The 20,201-nt window shown below is 43.5% G+C and overlaps 1 protein-coding gene across 1 annotated transcript in view; it reads left to right on the top strand.

The window, feature by feature from the left end:
* OSBP (oxysterol binding protein) overlaps positions 1-20,201 on the top strand; it is a 44,663-nt gene that overhangs the window by 17,378 nt on the left and 7,084 nt on the right. Inside the window, exons 4-9 of the mRNA XM_049779604.1 lie at positions 1,679-1,877; positions 2,131-2,233; positions 2,713-2,767; positions 2,933-3,064; positions 12,569-12,814; positions 13,043-13,163. Coding sequence (XP_049635561.1) covers positions 1,679-1,877; positions 2,131-2,233; positions 2,713-2,767; positions 2,933-3,064; positions 12,569-12,814; positions 13,043-13,163 — 856 coding nt within the window. The remainder of the gene's footprint in view (positions 1-1,678; positions 1,878-2,130; positions 2,234-2,712; positions 2,768-2,932; positions 3,065-12,568; positions 12,815-13,042; positions 13,164-20,201) is intronic.

The raw sequence follows: 20,201 nt of genomic DNA, 5'->3' as shown, positions 1-20,201 counted from the left end.
TGTTTTATGTGGCAGTGCAGGAATTGAGCCCCAGCGTAATGCTTGCAGGTTTTATGAGCTATGTCTCTACCTCCTTAAGATCCCTTCTTTGATTCCTCAGATTGGCTGCTAATTTTTTCCATTTCAGTCCCTTGGCAGATTAAAAAAAATTTTTTTTAGTTTTGAGTCACATGTTCATAATAGCAGTAATGCTTTAAGGTTTTGATATTACCTAACTTTCACCACCGCCAGAAGTACCCAAGATCCTTCACAGACCTTTGTGGGGTGGGTCAGTGTAAGCCCTGGCAGTGCTCAAGGTTTATTCCGGGCTTTCTGCTCAGGAATTACACTCCTGGTGGGGCTGGAAGGACCATATGGGATGCTGGGAATTGACCCCAGGTTGGCTGAATGCTAGGCAAGCGCCCTGCCTGCTGCATTATCTCTCTGGCCCTTTCACAGGCTCGCTTATATTTATTTATTTATTTTTTGGATTATTGATTGATTCATTGATTGGTTTCTGGGCCACACCAGCGGAGCTCAGGGGTCCTCCTGGCTCTGCACTCAGAAATCGCAGGCTGGGATGCCTGGAATCAAACCGGGTCTTTCCCAGGTCTGCCGTATGCAAGACAAATGCCCTACCACTGTGCTCTCTCTCTGGCTCCCCTCTTCTATTTAATCCACCTCATTGTTCTCCCTCTACCTCTCTCCTTGATGTTATTCTTAGTTCTGTTATCTAGGTCCAAGGGTTTGCTCTCTTTTAATAACTTTTGTCTTGTTCTTCTGGGTCCTCTCTCTGACTTATTTAAGATGCCCACCCTCCAGTTCCATCCAGATTGCAGTAAACTGCGTGATTTCACAATATCCCATTCTGTATCCTGACTATCGTACCGAATGTTGTAGTGGACATAGTATGCATATACTTTTTCAAATTAATTTTTGAAAAGATAGGAGTCAGTGCCAAGAAGTAGAATTGCGGGGCCGGAGAGATAGCATGGAGGTAAGGCGTTTGCCTTTCATGCAGGAGGTCATCAGTTTGAATCCCGGCGCCCCATATGGTCCCCTGTGCCTGCCAGGAGCAATTTCTGAGCCTGGAGCCAGAAATAACCCCTGAGCACTGCCGGGTGTGACCCAAAAACCACAAAAAAAAAAGTAGAATTGCTAGGCTTCTAATTTTAAGGTAGTTGTTTCTCTTAGCGATCAAAAATAAAAAAACATATATTAGGTTCTTCAAAATATATTTGGGATGATTTAGTGCAGGTTCTTTGTATCTGAATTCCTTAACTTCAGGTGACTTGAGTGTAGTTAGTTAAGAATTTGTTGAAAGGAGTTATCCTATGTTTTCTTTGCTCCTGTCAATAGATTCTTCTTTCGGTCTGTGATATGCCCATGCTTTTGTAAGTGTGTTCTCCCTGACATTTTTTTGTTCCTCATGCCCACGAAAATATGAAAAAAAGAAAAAAAAAAACAAAACAACTTAACAGCTGTAATATTTTATTTTTGCATGTGTATATGTTTGACCTTGATTGCATCACAGAGCTGGATGTCCCTGATACCGTGGAATAATAGGGAAAGTCTTTCATTGTAACTTGCCTGCTAAAGTTCCCAGAATAAGGCTACTTTTTAGGCATCACAGGGGCCTGAGGGGAATCTGTCCAGTTGAGCTGTTGTGACACATTCTAACCCTGTCTCCTCCACACAGGCCTGCCGAGATTTCCTCATGCTAGCACAGACCCATAGTAAAAAATGGCAGAAGTCACTGCAGTATGAAAGAGACCAGCGGATCCGCCTGGAAGAAACCCTGGAGCAGCTGGCGAAGCAGCATAACCACCTGGAGCGTGCCTTCCGGGGCGCCACGGTGTTGCCCGCAAACACTCCCGGCAGCACTGGTTCTGGTAAAGGTAAAGCGCTCAGTTCTTGGACAGCCTATTCTGACTTGAGATACGTGGTTTCCTGCAATTAATAGAGGAACTATAGATTCTCCCGAATCAATGATTAGTGTGCAGTGAAACCGGAGCCCTTTTATTTCTTCTGGCTTTTCTCCTGCTTTCGACCATTTGTTGCTCTGTTTGTGGTTTGTATTTAAAAGATCCTGCTGTGCCAGGCTTGGGTAAATACAGCCAAAGGAAATGAATGAGGCTTTTCTCCCTGTAGATCAGTGCTGCTCTGGCAAAGGCGACATGAGTGATGAGGACGATGAGAACGAATTTTTTGATGCTCCTGAGATCATCACCATGCCTGAAAATTTGGGCCACAAGTAAGTTTTTTAATCCTTAACTCTGGAGAAAAATGTATATTAAAAAGGAGAGAAGTGTTTTAGTGGGAACATCATGTTTTCCAAGGTCTGAGGATTTTTTTTTGGGGGGGGGGGGTTTGGGGCCACACCTGGCGTTGCTCAGGGGACCATATGGGACACCGAGATTCGAACCAACCACCTTTGGTCCTGGATCGGCTGCTTGCAAGGCAAACGCCGCTGTGCTGTCTCTCCAGGCCCGGTCTGAGTTATTTAACTTCAGTGGAAAACTACTGTTTTACTTGAACCAGTTCCTCTGGGAACTGTTTACATTCAGACATATTCTACTCTAGGGGTGTCATTCACTTTTCCTTTAGTAAGAATGCACACTGTGCTTTATATTTTGCTTTATAAAAACATAGCAGAGTCTGGTCTTTGCTCTAATGACCAAACTCTAGTCTGGTCTTCGTTCTAATACTCGCGTTCGTTTCTCATCCATGTAGACGCACTGGCAGCAATATCAGTGGAGCCAGCAGTGACATCAGTCTCGACGAGCAGGTAATTTTTACTTGCTTGCTCTCAGGAACGAGGCACCTGGGGGATGATCTCCAAAGGTTTTCCTGTAAAGCGCTGTTCTCTCATTAGCATGGGGGAAGGGCAGGTTAGGAATACAGGGTGGTTCTGTCTTTGTGGGTGATTGGCCGTCTTTGTTTGCTTTCCCAGTACAAGCATCAGCTGGAAGAGACCAAGAAGGAAAAAAGAACTCGAATACCATACAAGCCAAACTATAGCCTCAATTTATGGAGCATCATGAAGAATTGTATTGGAAAAGAACTCTCCAAGATCCCCATGCCGGTGAGGTTCTCGCGCTCACTGGGGCTGCTGTACAGAGGAGCTCTCTCCTAAGGGGGAAGAGGACTTACTGCTGTGATAGCTCCACTCACTTTGGTGGCAGTGGTGGTGTTTGCTACCTTTAATGTCTTAACCAGGGGTCTCAAACTCAATTTACCTGGGGGCCGCAGGAGGCAAAGTCGGGGTGATCCTTGAGTGCAAAGTCAGTAGTAAGCCTTGAACATTGGGGGGCGTGACCCAAACAACTAAAACAAAACAAAACAAAACAAAACAAAAAAGATTCCTCTAGGTCAGGGCCACAAAATGTTGTACGGAGGGCCGCGAGTTTGAGACCCCTGTTAACTGTCCCTTAGAAAATAAGTTGTAGGGGCCAGAGAAATAGCACAATGGCGTTTGCCTTGCAAGCAGCCAGTCCAGGACCTAAAGTGGTTGGTTCAAATCCCGGCATCCCATATGGCCCGTGCCTGCCAGGAGCTTTTTCTGAGCAGATAGCCAGGAGTAACCCCTGAGCACTGCTGGGTATGGCCCAAAAACCAAAAAAAAAAAAAAAGAAAGAAAGAAAGAAAGAAAATAAGTTGTAGAGGGGGCCGGAGCAATAGCGCAGTGGTAAGGCATTTGTCTTGCATGCGGCCAATATAGGACAGATCCTGTTTCGAGTCCGGGCATCCCATATGGTCCCCTGAGCACTGCCAGGTGTGACCACAAAAAAACAACAACAAATAAAAAAAGAAAGAAAATAAGCTGTGTAAACTTTGGCTATGCTTCCATATCACCTAAAATCAGATGAATTAATTCAGTTGTTATGATTTTTTTTTTTTGAGCCCCACCTGACTGTTCATTGCTTATTGCTGGTTCTGTGCTCAGTAATCATTCTTGGCTGTGCTTGGGGAATCATAGAAAGTCCAGAGAGTGAACCCAGGCTAACCGCAAACAAGGCATGTACCCTGTCCACTTAATTACTGTTCTGACCCCCAAAAGTATTTACTCTTCTTTTGTTGTTGTAGTTTGTTTTTCTTTGGACCACACCTGGTGATGCTTAGGGTTTGCTTCTGACTCAGAAATTACTCTTTGAGGTGCTTGAGGGACAATATAAGGTACTAGTGATTGAACCTGGCTTGGCCACATGCAAGATAACCCCTCTCTCTACCCATCGCCCTATCTCTCAAATCCCTATACTAGCAAATTCTTAAAGTTAGATGTGCAAGGAACATTAAAAGAGAGTTTCTGTTTCAAGGTGCAAGTTTATTTCATCTTTTGGCTTTTTTGGACCACACCTGGTGGGGTAGCTACTTCCCTTTCTTAGGGGTTCTTTCCAGTGGTGCTCAGGAAACTAGGGATCTAACTGGGGTCTGCCACATACAAAACAAGCACTGTAAATTCCATACAGTATGTCTGGCCCAAGAAGCATGTTATTATAAAGAGAGGGATGTAAAAACTGATCATTCCAGCAGCTAGTAAGGCCCACCTTCCTGGGATGATAGCGTCTGGACTGGACTGCTCCGGTCATGGTCTCTTCTCATCTCTGCACTATCACCAGAGTGATCTTCTTATTTATTTAGTTTTGGGGCCACACCCAATGGTGCTCAGGGCTTGCTCCTGGCTCTGTGCTCAGAAATTACTCCTATTAGTGCTTGGGTACGTGGTGTTCTGGATCAGACCTTGATTGGATACATGAAAGGCAAGTGTTCTGTTCGCTATACTATCTTCAGGCCCACTTGATGATTAGTATATTGTTTGACCCTCTGTTGTTTTATTGTATCTTCAATAAAATAAAGGCTTTATTTGAGAATGTTGGTGATAAGAAATCATATCTGAGGGGGCCATATTGCTAGCATAGCACGTAGGGCATTTACTTTGCAGGTGGCTGACCTGAGTTCGAGCTCTGATATTTCATGTTCCCCTGAAGCCACCAGGAGTCATTTTTGAAAGTAGAGCCAGGAGTTACCCTTATGTACCACTGAGTATGGGCTCAATACCCCCCCCCCCCCAAATCATGTTAGGTTACACCTGTCATTAAAATAGTTAAGCCTTAGGAGAGATAGTACAGCAGGTAGGGTATTTGCCTTGGAGCCAACCAGGTTTGGTTCCCAGCTTCTTTTTTTTTTTTAATGGTTTTTGGGCCACACCCGGTGACGCTCAGGGAATTCTCCTGCCTATGTGCTCAGAAGTTGCTCCTGGCTTGGGGACCATATGGGACGCCAGGGATCGAACCTTGGTCTGTCCTAGGCTAGCGAGGGCAGGCAGACACCTTACCTCTAGCGCCACCACGCCGGCCCCTGTTCCCAGCTTCTTGAGTGTAAAACCACTGATAGTGGCCCTAAAACCAAAATAAATAAAAATTGGACCATATATATACAATAGATAGGGCACTTTCCTTGTGTGCAGCCAACCGGGATTTGATCCCCAGCATACCATGTGATCCACTGAGCTCTACTAGGCGTGATCTCACAGTGCAGAGCCAGGAGTAATCTGTAAACACCAATGGTGGTGGCCAAAAAAAATAAAATATAAATAAATAGGAGAATATATAGTGGGTAAGGCATTTGTCAGTGTATGCACTGACCCAGGTTCTCTCTCCAGCATTCCATATGGTACACCAAGCACAGCTAGGAGTCATTCCTGAGTGCAGAGCCAGGAGTAATCCTAAAGCCTCATCAGGTATACAAAGACAAGAGCAAAAAAAAAAAAAAAAAAAAAAGCAAAAAAAAAAAATGAAGTTGTAGGAATGGGAGGGATAATACAGCAGATAAGGAGCTATCCTAACGAGCACCGTACTGGGGTTTAATTCCCCAGCACCACATATAGTCCCCCTGAACATCATCAGGTATGATCCCAAAGCACAGAGCCAAGAATAAGCCCTTGGCACCATTGAGTATAGACTAAAAAATAAAAAGCCAAAAGGAAAATTAGTTAAAATAATAAAGTCAGAATTGTAGTGAGCTGATATTATGTCTCAAAGGGCTGAAGTATAGCTCCCATGTTTTATTCCTGAGACCTCATGATCCCCTAAAAGCCCTATTGGGTGTCACCACCCCCCAATAAGTATAGAAAATTGAGAGGCTGGAGAGATAGCATGGAGGTAGGGTGTTTGCCTTGCATGCAGAAAGACGGTGATTCAAATCCCGCCATCCCATATGGTCCCCCGAGCCTGCCAGGAGCAATTTCTGAGCATAGAGCCAGGAGTAACCCCTGAGCGCTGCCAGGTGTGACCCAAAAACTAAGAATATAAAATTGAAACTGTAGTGTCTCTTCTCAGTCATTCTTCAGCTGTTGCTGGGTCCTTATTGCTCTCAAAGTAGTCCTTCCTCAGTGATCTAGATGCTTCTTTCTTATATTTGGCGCAGCCCACACATATCCTGTGTTCTTGGTCTTTGGGGTTCCCCTTTGAGTATTCACAGTTGTCTTATTGTCTCCTCTCTGAGGACATTTATATCAACTGTTCTTTTGCCTGTACTTTTTATCTTCTCACCCACTCTACCACCTTTTTTTTTTTGCCATGCAACTTCACCTTCTTATTAGGATTTTTTTGTTTTGTTTTGTTTTGTTTTGGGTCACATCCGGCGGTGCTCAGGGATTACTCTTGGCTGTCTGCTCAGAAATAGCTCCTGGCTTGCACAGGGGACCATTTGGTACAACGGGATTTGAACCAACCACCTTTGGTCCTGGATCGGCTGCTTGCAAGGCAAACGCCGCTGTGCTATCTCCGGGCCCTCTTATTAGGATTTAGAGTGTCATCTCTTAGCAAACCTTTGACTGGGATGAAAATCCTCATTCCAGTGTTCCAATAGGTTCCATTGTTTATGCTTGAGTATTGCCAGCCACTTGCTCTATTCATTCCACAAGTATTTTCCAAGAAATTAGTATTAGTATCTGCCCATTGGACCATATATTCAGCTAACTATAGGTTTTTTTTTTTTTTTTTTGGTTTTTGGGTCACACCCGTGTGATGCTCAGGGGTTACTCCTGGCTATGTGCTCAGAAATCGCCCCTGGCTTGGGGGGGACCATATGGGACGCCGGGGGATCGAACCTCGGTCCTGATCCTTGGCTAGCGCTTACAAGGCAGACACCTTACCTCTAGCGCCACCTTCCCGGCCCCAGGTTTTATTTATTTAAAAAATATTTTGGCAGGGTATGTCCAGTGATGGTCAGGGACTATTTTAGGCTCAGTGTTCAGAGTCACTTCCACCTGTACTCAGGGGACCTTGTACAGGGCATGAGCTTCTGCCCTTTGAAGTTTTGGTTTGCTTTTATTTTGGGGTCCTACCCAGTAGTGCTCTGGATTTATTCCTATTGTTCGTTTTTTTTTTAAATCGAACTCCTAAGTTCCTTGTTCTAGGGCTGGAGAGAGCGTATAGGAGTTAAGATGCTTGCCTCTATATAGCCACCCTGGTTTGAAACCCCCAAGTACACCTAAGTACATAGCAAGAATAGACCCTTAGCACCACTGAGTATGACCCCAAATCTCTATATTTCTGTAGGTTTAAACTAGGAGGTGAGTGAACTGTGGACTATAGACATATCTGGCTGCCAATCTGCATAACCAGGAAACAGATTAATTTTCATATTTTGTTTCATTCACTTTTTTGTTTTGTTTTGGGGGCATACTGTGGTGCTTATGGTTTGTTCCTGATGCTGTTCCTGGTACCATGTAGTATAGGGGATCGCTGTGCCACATTCAAGGCAGGCACGGTGCTCCTGTATTATCTCTACAATCCCACTTTTCACAGTTTAAAAGATTCTTTAAGATCAAAAGGTAATGCTATTTCATGATGTGGAAACTATGACATTTATATCCTAGTATCTATAAAGTTTTATGAGAATTTAGTGACTCACCTTTCTTCACTTGTCTGACTGCTTTCATTCTACAACAGCAGTGTTGAGTAGTTGTGTCAGAGCCATATGGCCCACAAGATCTAAGTATTTACTATCTAACCTTTCACAGAAAAAGCAGGCCATTCACTCCCTTAAATAGATATCTGCTCAGCTTGCTCTCAGGTTAAAGCCCAGGTTAAGTGTTCGGGGGCTGGTCCAGACTCTCCCATCAGACCATGCACCTTTTGACCTATGGCTTCATTGTCTTCAGCCTTAATTACTAACTAGACCCAAAGTGGCTGTTTCAGGTGGACCATCGAATCTCTTCCCAGTCAGCAGGAGGAAGGAAAGAAAAGAAAGGCATGCTGTGCCTTTTATAGCTCTTCCCAGGTTGGGATGTGACTCGGGTCCAGCCAGGACCTGCTTTTTATATGTGAGGCATTGGGTTCAATTTCCTGAACATGACCATGACTAGTTAGAGAGGTGACTGGAAGTAAAACCTTATATTCTAGTAGATCTAGCTGAGTAAAAGACTAGGATTTTACTACTTATAAAAGTGGGGTCAGGGCAGGGCTTGCAGGTTCTATCCATAGCCAGGTATTTGGCCTGCAGTACATCATTTACTCTTTTCTCCTTGTGGGCTTCTGGATCTGAATATAGTTTTTGTTTTGCTTTTAATTTTCTTGAGGGGCCTGCCTAGCAGCACTGAGGGTACTCCTGGCAGCTTTGGGGTACCATATGGGATGTCAAGGATTGAACCTGGTGGATCCTATGTAAGGCAAATACTCTTTTTTTTTTTTTTTTGGTTTTTGGGCCACACCCGGTGACGCTCAGGGGTTACTCCTGGCTATGCGCTCAGAAGTCGCTCCTGGCTTGGGGGACCATATGGGACGCCGGGGGATCGAACCGCGGTCCGTCTCCTAGGCTAGCGCAGGTAAGGCAGGCACCTTACCTCGAGCGCCACCGCCCGGCCCCTGGCAAATACTCTTAACGATGGCCCATTATTTATTTTGGTTTCTGGTTTTTGAGTCACACCCAGCAGCACTCAGGGGCCACTCCTGGCTCTGTGTTCAAAAATCACTCCTGGCAGGCTCAGGGTACCATATGGAATGCCAGGAATCGAACTGGGGTCTATCCTGTGTTGACCACATGCAAGGCAAACACCCTACCTTTGTGCTATCTCTCCAGCACCCATTTTATATTTTTTATTTTTATTTTTGAACCACATTTGATGTTGCTCAGGACTGAGTCCTGGCTCTGCCCTCACAGATTGCTCCTGGCATGCTTAAAGGACTAACCACACTGACCACATAGAGTTCTGGGGATCACACCAGCATCAGCTAACATGCAAGGCAAGCACCCTACCTGCTGTACTGTCACACTGGCCTCCTGAATATAGTTTCTGCCTCCACATAACTTTCTTCCTCATGAACAGAGTTGTCTTACTGGTTGTTATATTCTTGGTACTTGGCTAGTATCTGCCACTTATGTACTGTTAGCAAACATGAAGTGGTTTATTAACTGGGTCTTGGAATACAAATAGCTTTTTCCACATTAAGTGTATAGAATTTTGCTAGAAAATGTTGACTTTGAGATAAGAAAAAGCTATCTGTAAGCAGAACTGAAGGAACATAAAATAATGGGTGGGAACTGGAATGATAGTATAGTGGGGAGGGTTTTGTCTTGCAGGTGGTTTACCCTGGTTCAATCCATGGCATCCCAGATGGTCTCCTAGTACTGTCAGGAGTCTTTCCCTGAGTAAAGAACCAGGAGTAACCCTGAACACCACTAGGTGTGGCCCAAAGACCCAAAAAGAAAGAAGTATTCTTCTGTAAAGAAATCCCCCTTTACCTTATACCTTGATGAAAGTAGTAGGGATGGTTAGAAATGTAAGTGATATAGGCTTCAGCAATGCAGTTCCTGTTTAGAAATAGCTTCAGACTCCAGGTGACCCTTCTGTCCTCCTTTACCATTAGTTCCTTGTTGACATTGCTGTGAGGAATGTGCAACCCTCTACCTGTTTGCCGTTCCCTGCTCTGTGCTGTGTCAGGAAAGCTGATCTCTGTAGGCACTGTTTCCTCCAGCCTCTGTGTCTGTTGGCACCTGGCTGGGCTCCATCAGTGCAAGGTCTCAGTGGGAGTTTGAAACCTCGGTGGCAAGTGGGGAGAAGGAAGAAAACCAAAGGTTCTCTCCTTCCCAAATTTTTGTTTTTGGGCTGCACTAATATTCTCAGTTATCTTGGCCATGCCTGCCTTCTGATAGTTTTTGTTTTCTACTATGGCTAGACTCAAGGATGTCTTTTCTGGCTATTTCTTTTTCTTTTTTGGTTTTTGGGTCATACCCGGCGGTGCTCAGGGGTTACTCCTGGCTGTCTGCTCAGAAATAGCTCCTGGCAGGCACGGGGGACCATATGGGACACGGGGATTCGAACCAACCACCTTTGGTCCTGGATCGGCTGCTTGCAAGGCAAACACCGCTGTGCTATCTCTCCAGAATTATTTTTGATAGAGATTTTTGAGAAGGGCGGTGAGGGCGGGGGAGAGGGACAAGGTGAGGGATAAGGATGCCTTGATTTTAGTCCCCCCGATGTTTGGAAATATTAACTTCATGTTGCCTTAAAATAAAAACTTTTTCAAAAGATTCACTAAGAAAATAGAACTTTTCAAGTTTCTCATTCTATTTCCTCACAGTTTACATTTTTCTTCCACTGCCTGTCTCTTGGTATCTGGAAGATGTTTTGGAGTGGAACCCTGTTTTTGCTGGGGCAGGATTGGTCCTACTTCAGAAGAGAGCTCTCATGTTGTTGCTGTGGCTCTGTGTTTGTTGGAAAACAGCATATTTTCAGAGAAAAATCAGACTCTAGTGTGTGTGTATATATATATAATTTTTAAATGTATAAATGCATCAAAATATCAAATAATAATGTTTGTCTTTGGATGATGGCATTTCAAGCAATATATTCCTTTTAAAATGTGTTACAGTGAAAATTATATAATTTGGAGGACAATATATATTCGGGTGGCTATGGGATCAGAGACTGGCAGCCAAGATATTAGATTCCCCCCCCTCAAAAGGGAAAAGAAGTAGCACCTTACAAATATAATGGTTTTTCCTTGTTTGTGTGTGTGTGTTTTTTGTTTGTTTGGGCCACACCCGTTTGATGCTCAGGGGTTATTCCTGGCTAAGGGCTCAGAAATTGCCCCTGGCTTGGGTGGACCATATAGGATGCCGGGGATCGAACCATGGTCCTTCCTTGCTAGCGCTTGCAAGGCAGACACCTTACCTCACCGGCCCCTTTCCTTGTTATTTTTTACTTGGTTGATCTTTAGGCCAGTTCTGTTCAATGAAAAGATAGTTTTCTTCCTCTTTCGTTCTCTGGATTTAGAACTTAGACTGAAATTCAGGCTTGTTCAGTATATTGCTGATTAAATCGGCTTTATGGGCGACTTGGGAAACTAATGCCTTTGTATAGTTATTTTTTTAAGTAGTAAAGCTCTCTTTAATTCCAAGTAGTCTAAACAGTTCATTTAAAAGCTAAATCTTTAGGATTATAGGGATAGTCCAGTAGTGGGGAGGGCTTTTGCCTTGCTCAGGATCTACCCAGGTTCTATCCCCTGCATCCCATATGGTCCCCTTAGCACCGCTGGAAGTAATTCTTGAGTAATTCTTGAGCAGTCTCTGAGCATGCTGAGTGTGGCCCAAAAAAAACAAAAACGAAACAAAGCCAGAAGTCTTCAGGAGAAACAGTGTTTCTTGTTCATTTCTCTAGTATTCTGTCAATAGCATGAAGTCTGACAAGCATGAGGGCTTACTGGGTCTTTTGGATTGAATAAATGAATGAGAAACATGTCTCAGAAAGAAGCATATTTGCTTCATGCTGTGGTTAAATGCTCTAAGCAGTCAGTTAGTGCAATCGGCAGGGTAGAAATAGAACCTCCTGCCTCATTGAAGAAATAGATCCTACCCTTATGTAGAAATGAACTGAGATTTAGCAATCTTCTAGTTCAGAGTAGAAGGTAACTCTTATAATAACCTTTCCTGAAACGTGATCTGATCAGTAATCTAGTTATAATGTTATCTACTTATAATTTACTACTACTTTTCCTTTCCTACCTTAAAAATTGTGTTTTGTTTGAGGCCACACTGGCAGTGCTCAGAACTTACTCGTCTCTGTCTCTGCACTCATGGATCACTCCTGGTGGGACTTAGGGGTCCATATGCAGTGCTGAGATTGAATGCAGGTCAGCCATGTGCAAGGCAAAAGGCCTATCCATTGTACTATCTCTCAGCCTTCCCTCAAGAATTTGAAATATTCAACTTTCTCTCTGGATTTACTTGTGTGCTTAAGTATATTTCATCTTTTATTCATTCACTTTGATAAGGATTTCCTCTGGGTGAAGCATCAGCAAGTCTTAGGTATGCGGTTGAGAACAGAGGAGGTATAATTTCATCTCAGAGAGCTTACTTTTAGTGAAATAAGTGAATTTACTCATATAAACAGTTGACCATAGAGAATATGATGTTTTCAGGTTAGCTCTTAGGATGGCTTTAATGAGCAAAGACTTTGTTTTTTTCATCTATCATCCTGTGCTTTTTTGCATTTGAATCTGTTTCTTCAAATGCAAAAAAAAAAAATGTCAATTTTCTTGTACAGATGTGTGGGAATTGTTCTCTCTTCTTTTTTCCCTGACAGGTAAACTTTAATGAGCCCCTATCCATGCTTCAGCGCCTTACTGAAGATTTGGAATATCACGAGCTGTTAGATCGAGCTGCAAAATGTGAGAACTCTTTAGAACAGCTCTGTTATGTTGCAGCTTTCACCGTGTCTTCTTACTCCACTACTGTCTTCCGTACCAGCAAACCATTCAACCCACTCCTTGGGGAGACTTTTGAGCTGGACCGACTAGAGGAGAACGGGTACCGATCCCTCTGTGAGCAGGTAAAGTTGCTTGGGAACTTGGATACATCTGGTTTGGGGTTGATCTTCCCAAATGTTCCTGACCTGTCATCCTCGACTGCCTTTCAGGACTTCCAACACTGGGTACCTCGGTCTATTTATCTGTAGTTGTGGGTGTAAAAATGTGAAGGGGGAATGTGGGCTGTTTGTCTCAATGTATAAGCAGTGTCTTTATACTTTCTTCTCATTTGAACCAATGATTTCTTTCAGGTTAGTCATCATCCCCCTGCAGCGGCGCACCATGCTGAGTCCAAAAATGGTTGGACATTGCGTCAGGAGATCAAAATCACCAGCAAATTCCGAGGCAAATACCTGTCCATTATGCCCCTCGGTAAGGCTCCCTCATTATAAGACGTGGTGCATCAAGATTGAAAGGTTTTGTGGTGTGACAGCGGTTACTGGTTTGGGAGTAAGGAGGGTGGAGGTCTGATTTGGGCACTGAAATTTGACTTGGGCAGGCTCTTTTACTTCTCTTCTATTAAATGAGTGATAGTCACAAAACATGAAGGGACCTATCATCTAGTCATGCATTTTTGTCATAGTTTAATGTATTGCATCTTTAAGTTCTGTTTTAGAATGTCAATGCTAATGCTTATTTTTTCTTGGTTTGTTTACCTAATTATTGTTTCCCTTGTGGTCATATGCTAGATAAATCAGAAGTCGTTTACTAGGTTTCTTAGCTCATCCTCTGCTCTTCTCCTTTGTTTTCTCTCCTCTATGTCTTTGTGTCTGTCTCTCTCTTGAGGTGGATGAGGTAATATCATGTCTGAATTCCAGGTCAGTTGAAACAGTTTTAAAGCCCTCAGTGGATTACAAGTTAATTACGATCAGAATCAGAACCATCTTGCCTAGGAATAGAAATCCTAATATGTGTGCAATATGTATGTATAATATGTATGTTAGAAAGTCTTTACTTTAGGGAAACATCTTAAAAGTCTAATATTTGGACTGGAACAATAGTACAGGGAGTAGGGCATTTACCTTGCATGCTTCTGACTTGAGCTCAGTTCTTGGCTCAGTCGCCCAAGCATCTCCAGGAGTAATTTCTGAGTGCAGAACCAGGAGTAACCCCTGAGCAGTGCTAGGTGTAGACAACATAAAGTCTAGTACATGGTTCGTACTTTTAAACTGGGACGAGCCACATTTGGCAGAATGTGGAGAATGAATCCTAGTCTCAGAAGCACAAAGCATAGTGAGAGCAACCAGGGCTTCTAAGAGCTAGATTTGCTGTTAGCTGTCTGAGCTCCTATAGGCTCTCTGCTCTGTTTCTTTGTTCTAATCATTCGTGAAGTAAAGCCTTGTTATAATAGTATATTCTTTTTATTAAGTTCCCCTTCCCTTTAAAACAAAGGGACTTAAAGTGCAAACTAAAAGTAAGCCAAATAAAACCTTTCTAGGGATGTTTGCAAAATAGTAAAAAGAGAAAAGAAACTTACTAACTTTGTCACTTAATAGTTAATATGTATCAAGACCCTTAGCTGGAAAGGAGGCTAAATGATTTTGTTCTTATATTGAGGGAGAATCTTTATAAAAGGATAAATAAAAACTCTGTAAGAGGATAAATAAGAAATTTTTTGTTAGGTTTCAGGGTATCGGAACAAGGCAGTAATCTTGAAGTGTCAAGTAATACCTATTTTTTAGGGGGAGGGGATGCCCCTAAGTGGTGCTCAGGAAGTCAAGGGACCCCTCCCAGTGAATCTGCTGAGCAAAATGACTGTGTGGGGGTCCTCTAGGACTCACTCAGTAAGGCTTGGGGACCACAGAGTGCCAAGGAGTAAATGGGTCAGCTTCACACAAGCTTCCACCCCTTGTCATCCATCCCTATAGCCCCAAAAGATAAATATTTTAGAATTTTCTACTCTAAAATAATTATAGCTTGAGAATATGAAATAGCCATTCAACCTGCCATTATTAATGTCAATGACATTATTGGATTCTCTGGGCCTCTGGCACTGCAGTTAAAAGCTCAAAGCTCTGACCCCCTCATCTATTTTTTTGCTTAATCTCTCCCATTTTTTTTTCTAATTTCTATGTTTTGAAGTGGATATTTTTCTAAGTTACCATTTTAATTCCCTGATTAATTTTTTCAAATACTTTTGAAAGGTACTTTTATAATAGTTATCTTGTTACTTTCTAACCATCTAGTTTGGATTAATACCAACTTTATTTTATTTTATTTTATTTTATTTATTTTTAATTTATTTAAAGAAAACGTAACACATAGTTGTTAATATTTGCTTCCAGATAAGTGAAAGCAAAATTATTAAAAAAATAGAAAAGGGCCCGGAGAGGTAGCACAGCGCCGTTTGCCTTGCAAGCAGCCGATCCAGGACCAAAGGTGGTTGGTTCAAATCCCATATGGTCCCCCGTGCCTGCGAGGAGTTATTTTTGAGCAGACAGCCAGGAGTAAACCCTGAGCACTACCGGGTGTGGCCCAAAAACAAAACAAAACAAAACAAAATAGAAAAAAGGAAGAGAGAAAGTTAAAAAAGGGGCCCGGAGAGATAGCACGGCGGCGTTTGCCTTGCAAGCAGCCGATCCAGGACCAAAGGTGGTTGGTTCGAATCCCGGTGTCCCATATGGTCCCCCGTGCCTGCCAGGAGCTATTTCTGAGCAGACAGCCAGGAGTAACCCCTGAGCACCACCAGGTGTGGCCCAAAAATCAAAAAAAAAAAAAAAAAAAGAAAAAGAAAAAAAAGAAGAAGTACGGGGCGGGGCGGTGGCGCTAAAGGTAAGGTGCCTGCCTTGCCTGCGCTAGCCTTGGACGGACCTCAGTTCGATCCCCCGGTGTCCCATATGGTCCCCCAAGCCAGGAGCAACTTCTGAGCACCTAGCCAGGAGTAACCCCTGAGCGTTACCGGGTGTGGCCCAAAAACCAAAAAAAGAAAAAAGAAAAAAAAAGAAAAAGTACATTAGCAAGCATATTTGTCAAAATTATTGTATCTTAAATGAAATCATTAATACAATGGCAGAAGGCTTAGTAAGCTCTTGTTGTTAGCTGTCCAGTCTGTTAAATTGCTGTGTTCCTATGGGGATGGATGACAGCATTAAACAAATGAAGTTGTCCAGAGACTCAAAGTACTATTACTGAAACTACAACTTTTAGGGACATGTACTCAGCTGCCAGTCCTCCTGGAAGAAGGAAGATACAGGAAGAGGATGCCCACATTCGCTCTATAAAGCTCTGGTGATATCAGCCCAAAGAGACAGTGTACCTGAAGTTAGGTCAGATTACTGTCCCTGAAGGGATAGAGGACAGAGGACCATTGGGGAGGCAGCAGTTGTGGCTTTGGCTGATCAGGAGTTAGACCCACGCTCTCTTCCCAAGATGGCCAGCTTTCTGCTGTTTGGGCCACTGTACCCATCCATGATCTTTCACAGCTCAGTTTACATCTCATTTGAGAAAAGAATAAGTCCAGGGAGTTGATTTATAGTCTTTTTCTTTTTCCTTTTTTTTCCTTCTTTTTGGTTTTTGGGCCACACCCAATTGACGCTCAGGGGTTACTCCTGGCTATGCGCTCAGAAATCGGCCCTGGCTTGGGGAACCATATGGGACGCCGGGGGATTGGCGGTCCTACGCTAGCGCTTGCAAGGCAGACACCTTACCTCTAGCGCCACCTTCCTGGCCCCTATGTCTTTTTCTTAATGTAGATTTGTTACTGTTTATTCTTTTATTTATTGTTCTTCTTTTTTTTTTTTTTTTTTTTTTTGGTTTTTGGGCCACACCCGGCAGTGCTCAGGGGTTACTCCTGGCTGTCTGCTCAGAAATAGCTCTTGGCAGGCACGGGGGACCATATGGGACACCGGGATTCGAACCAACCACCTTTGGTCCTGCATCGGCTGCTTGCAAGGCAAACACCGCTGTGCTATCTCTCCGGGCCCCTACTTATTGTTCTTCTTTTTTTTTTTTTTGGTTTTTGGGGTCACACTCGGCAGTGCTCAGGGGTGTGCTATCTCTCCAGGCCCTATTTATTGTTCTTTTAGCCTGAAGGGCTTTCTTTAGTTTTTTGTTGTTGTTGTTGTTTTGTGTTTTTTGTTTTTGGGTCACACCCGGCAGTGCTCAAGGGTTACTCCTGGCTCTACACTCAGAAATCACTCCTGGTAGGCTCCGGGGACCATATGGGATGCTGGCATTCGAACCACCGTCCTTCTGCATGCAAGGCAAACACCTTATCTCCATGCTATCTCTCCGACCCCCCCTTTAGTTTAATTATTATTAACCTTTAATCTTTTCTGATGTTCCTTTCCTTAAATGAATTATTTTAGTTGTTATTTATCTAAAAGTATCTTAAGTTCATCTGTGTTTTTCCTTTTTTTGTTTTGTTTTGTTTTGTTTTGTTTATCCTTCTGCTGTCCTTTCTTATTGCTCCGATAATCAGGAGTTTCCTATACCTTGTTGTGGTGTTCACTGGGGCTGGTCCACTGAAGATAACTCACCAGGGATCTCACACACCTTGTTATAGTTCTCACAGAGGCCTGGCCCTCTTTACTTATTGTGCTTGCCAGAAATCACTCACTTTTATTGTGGAACCGAGAATTATAAATTGTAGTTCTGCTAGGCAGGCAGTGGCACTTGGCATGCAGGTCAGTCAGTGCCAGGGATTAAACTCATGGTCTTATGCGGGCAAGACAGTCACTCTACTGAGCTGCCCTGAGTGCCCCTTCATAATTCAATATGACATTCCATTGTCTTATGGTCCTTGTGGTTTCTGGTCATCTTATTAAGGATTTTTTTTTGGCGGGAGAGGTGAGGACACACACTTGTCAGTGCCCAGGTATTACTTCCTGGCTCTGCATTCAGGAGTCACTCCTTGTGGGTTTAGGGACCATATGGGATGCTAGAGATGGAACCTGGGTCAGCTGCATGCAAGACAAATAAATGTTGTCCAGAAGACAAATTCTGCCCCAGGATTCCTTGTTTTTGATACATAACCTTTCTCTTACTATTTTCTTTTTTTTGTGGTTTTTGGGTCACACCCGGCAGTGCTCAGGGGTTATTCCTGGCTCCAGGCTCAGAAATTGCTCCTGGCAGGCATGGGGGACCATATGGGACACTGGGATTCGAACCAATAACCTCCTGCATGAAAGGCAAACGCCTTACCTTCATGCTATCTCTCAGGCCCCTTCTCTTACTATTTTCAAGATTTTCTGCCTTTGTCTTTCCATGATTTGATTAGATCATAATCTGTTTTGGTATGTTTTGAGTTTGTCCAGTTGGAGTTCTTTGACATTCCCTTTTTCCTTCCTCCCACCTTTTCTCCCTCCCATTTCTTGGGCCATATCCAGCAGCATTCATGGTTTACTCTTGGTTCTTTCCTCAGGAATTATTCCTGATGGGATTCAGGGGGTCATATGTGGTGCCAAATATCAAACCTGAGTTGATTGAACCCAAGTTGTGCACAAGGCAAGCACCTAACCTGCCATACTGTTTCTCTGGCTCCTATACCAGATTTTCAAAACAGAAATATATGTAAAATAAGGCAAGCATAGGAATTCTTGGTTTTTTATCTGTCCTGTGTGCTGAAAAGGATACTCTGTTAAACAGCAGGTTCGTCGTCAGGATGGGATTTAGGGCTATGGTCCTGTAGTTCATTCAGATCTTATTTTGAATTTCAGCTGTTACACACATTGACTATACAAACTACTTAATGTTTCTAAAGCTTATAGTCTTCATCAGTAAAGTGAGGAGATGGGAAGCTTAATAATGCCCTCCTCCCAAATATGGCTTCATTAATTCCTGGACCTCTGTATATGTCACTATGTAATGAAAGAAAATCTACACGGATGGTTAGGGATATTAGAATAGGAAACTAACACTAAATTGTTTGTTTTATTTTGGGGCCACACCAGCAGTGTTCAGAGTTACTTCTGGTTCTGCGTTCAGAATCACTTCTGTCAGGCTTGAGAAACCATAGGGGATGCTGGGTCAGCTGCTTGCAAGGCTTCGCCCTACCTGAATTATTTTTTGAATGCAGTATGATCACAGGGTTTTCTATAAGAGAGAATAGTTGTAAATGACACTGGTGAAGTCAGATCCCAAGATGTAGAAGTCACTTGTGAGGTTGGGTCCCAGGCAAGTCAGTACTCACAGAGAAGCATCCACCAGCCACTTTGGTTTATTGCAGGTGGAGATTCATATTAGGGGAGAGTAGAGGAGTAGAGTATGGACTCCGTGTCAGCCAATCAGGTAGGATGTGAGAAGGGATTAAAACAGGGTGTGTGCTTCTGTGTTTAGGCAAAACAGGGTAAGGGGATTAGGGAAAGCAGGTTATGTGCTCTGGGTATTAAAATAGTGTGTGTGCTTAAGGTGATTAACTACACATTGATACCAAAAGCAAAAAGGTTTGATTTAATCATTTAGAATGCAGGTGTTGAACTGGAGCAATAATATGCCCTTGCACTTGGTCAATCCAGATTCAATCTCTGGCATCCCAGACGATCCCCTAAGCACCACCAGGAGTAACCTCTGAGCACCAGTTGTGATCCCAGAGCAAATCCAAATTAGTGCAGGTGGTCTAGTAACTTGATAGGAAAGAGTTGTGGAAGGTGTACCGGAGCAATAGTACAGTGGGTAAGGTATTTATTTGCCTTGCATGCCACTGACCCAAGTTCGACCCCCTGCATACCACATGGTTCTCCAAGCCTGCCAGGAAGGATTCCTGAGCACAGCTGTGTGTGCCTCCCCTCCCAAAAAAAAAAGTTCTGTAAGGGACCAATGCCTTGATTTTAAGTTCCTGACCTAAACCATAGGAATAAGTTGCAGAGTTTTGTTACTGTTGTTTTGCTGTGCTGAGATTCAAAACCAGGCCTCAAGCACTGCAATACGTTTTCTTTACCACTGAGCCACATCACTGCTCCCTTTTGGGGTAGGGGAGTTGGAAGACCTCCTAAATATTGTTAAGGATACCTGAGAGCCACCTGTGATACTTGGCCCAGCTATGTGGGCCTGATGCCAGAGCCTGGTAATGCAATGCAATGCAGAGGACATTGGGCTGCTGGGGATCAGACTCAGGGTCTTGTACATGCCAGCTATCCTTTCAAGTACTCTCAAGTTTTTCAGCTATTCTGGACCTAAATTATAGTTTAAGTCACTAATTTGTACTAGGGGGTTCTAGCAGCAATGGGAAACAAACATGGGCAGCTAAAGCTGAGGTACCCACAGGAGCCCACTATATTCCAGAAACTATTTAGTTTTGTGGGTGTGAGAGTGAACAAGTCACTTTGCCATTATTCGACTTTACACCTCTCTTTTTTTGGTGTGTGTGGGGGGGACCACACCCGGTGACGCTCTGGGGTTACCCCTGGCCATGTGCTCAGAAATCACTTCTGGCTGGGAGGACCATATGGGATACCAGGGGATTGAACTGAG

This window comes from Suncus etruscus, chromosome 9, assembly GCF_024139225.1.
Source record: "Suncus etruscus isolate mSunEtr1 chromosome 9, mSunEtr1.pri.cur, whole genome shotgun sequence".
Lineage (NCBI taxonomy): Eukaryota > Metazoa > Chordata > Mammalia > Eulipotyphla > Soricidae > Suncus > Suncus etruscus.
The sequence above is the reverse complement of the archived record's forward strand: the minus strand, read 5'-3'. Positions and strand labels throughout refer to the sequence as shown.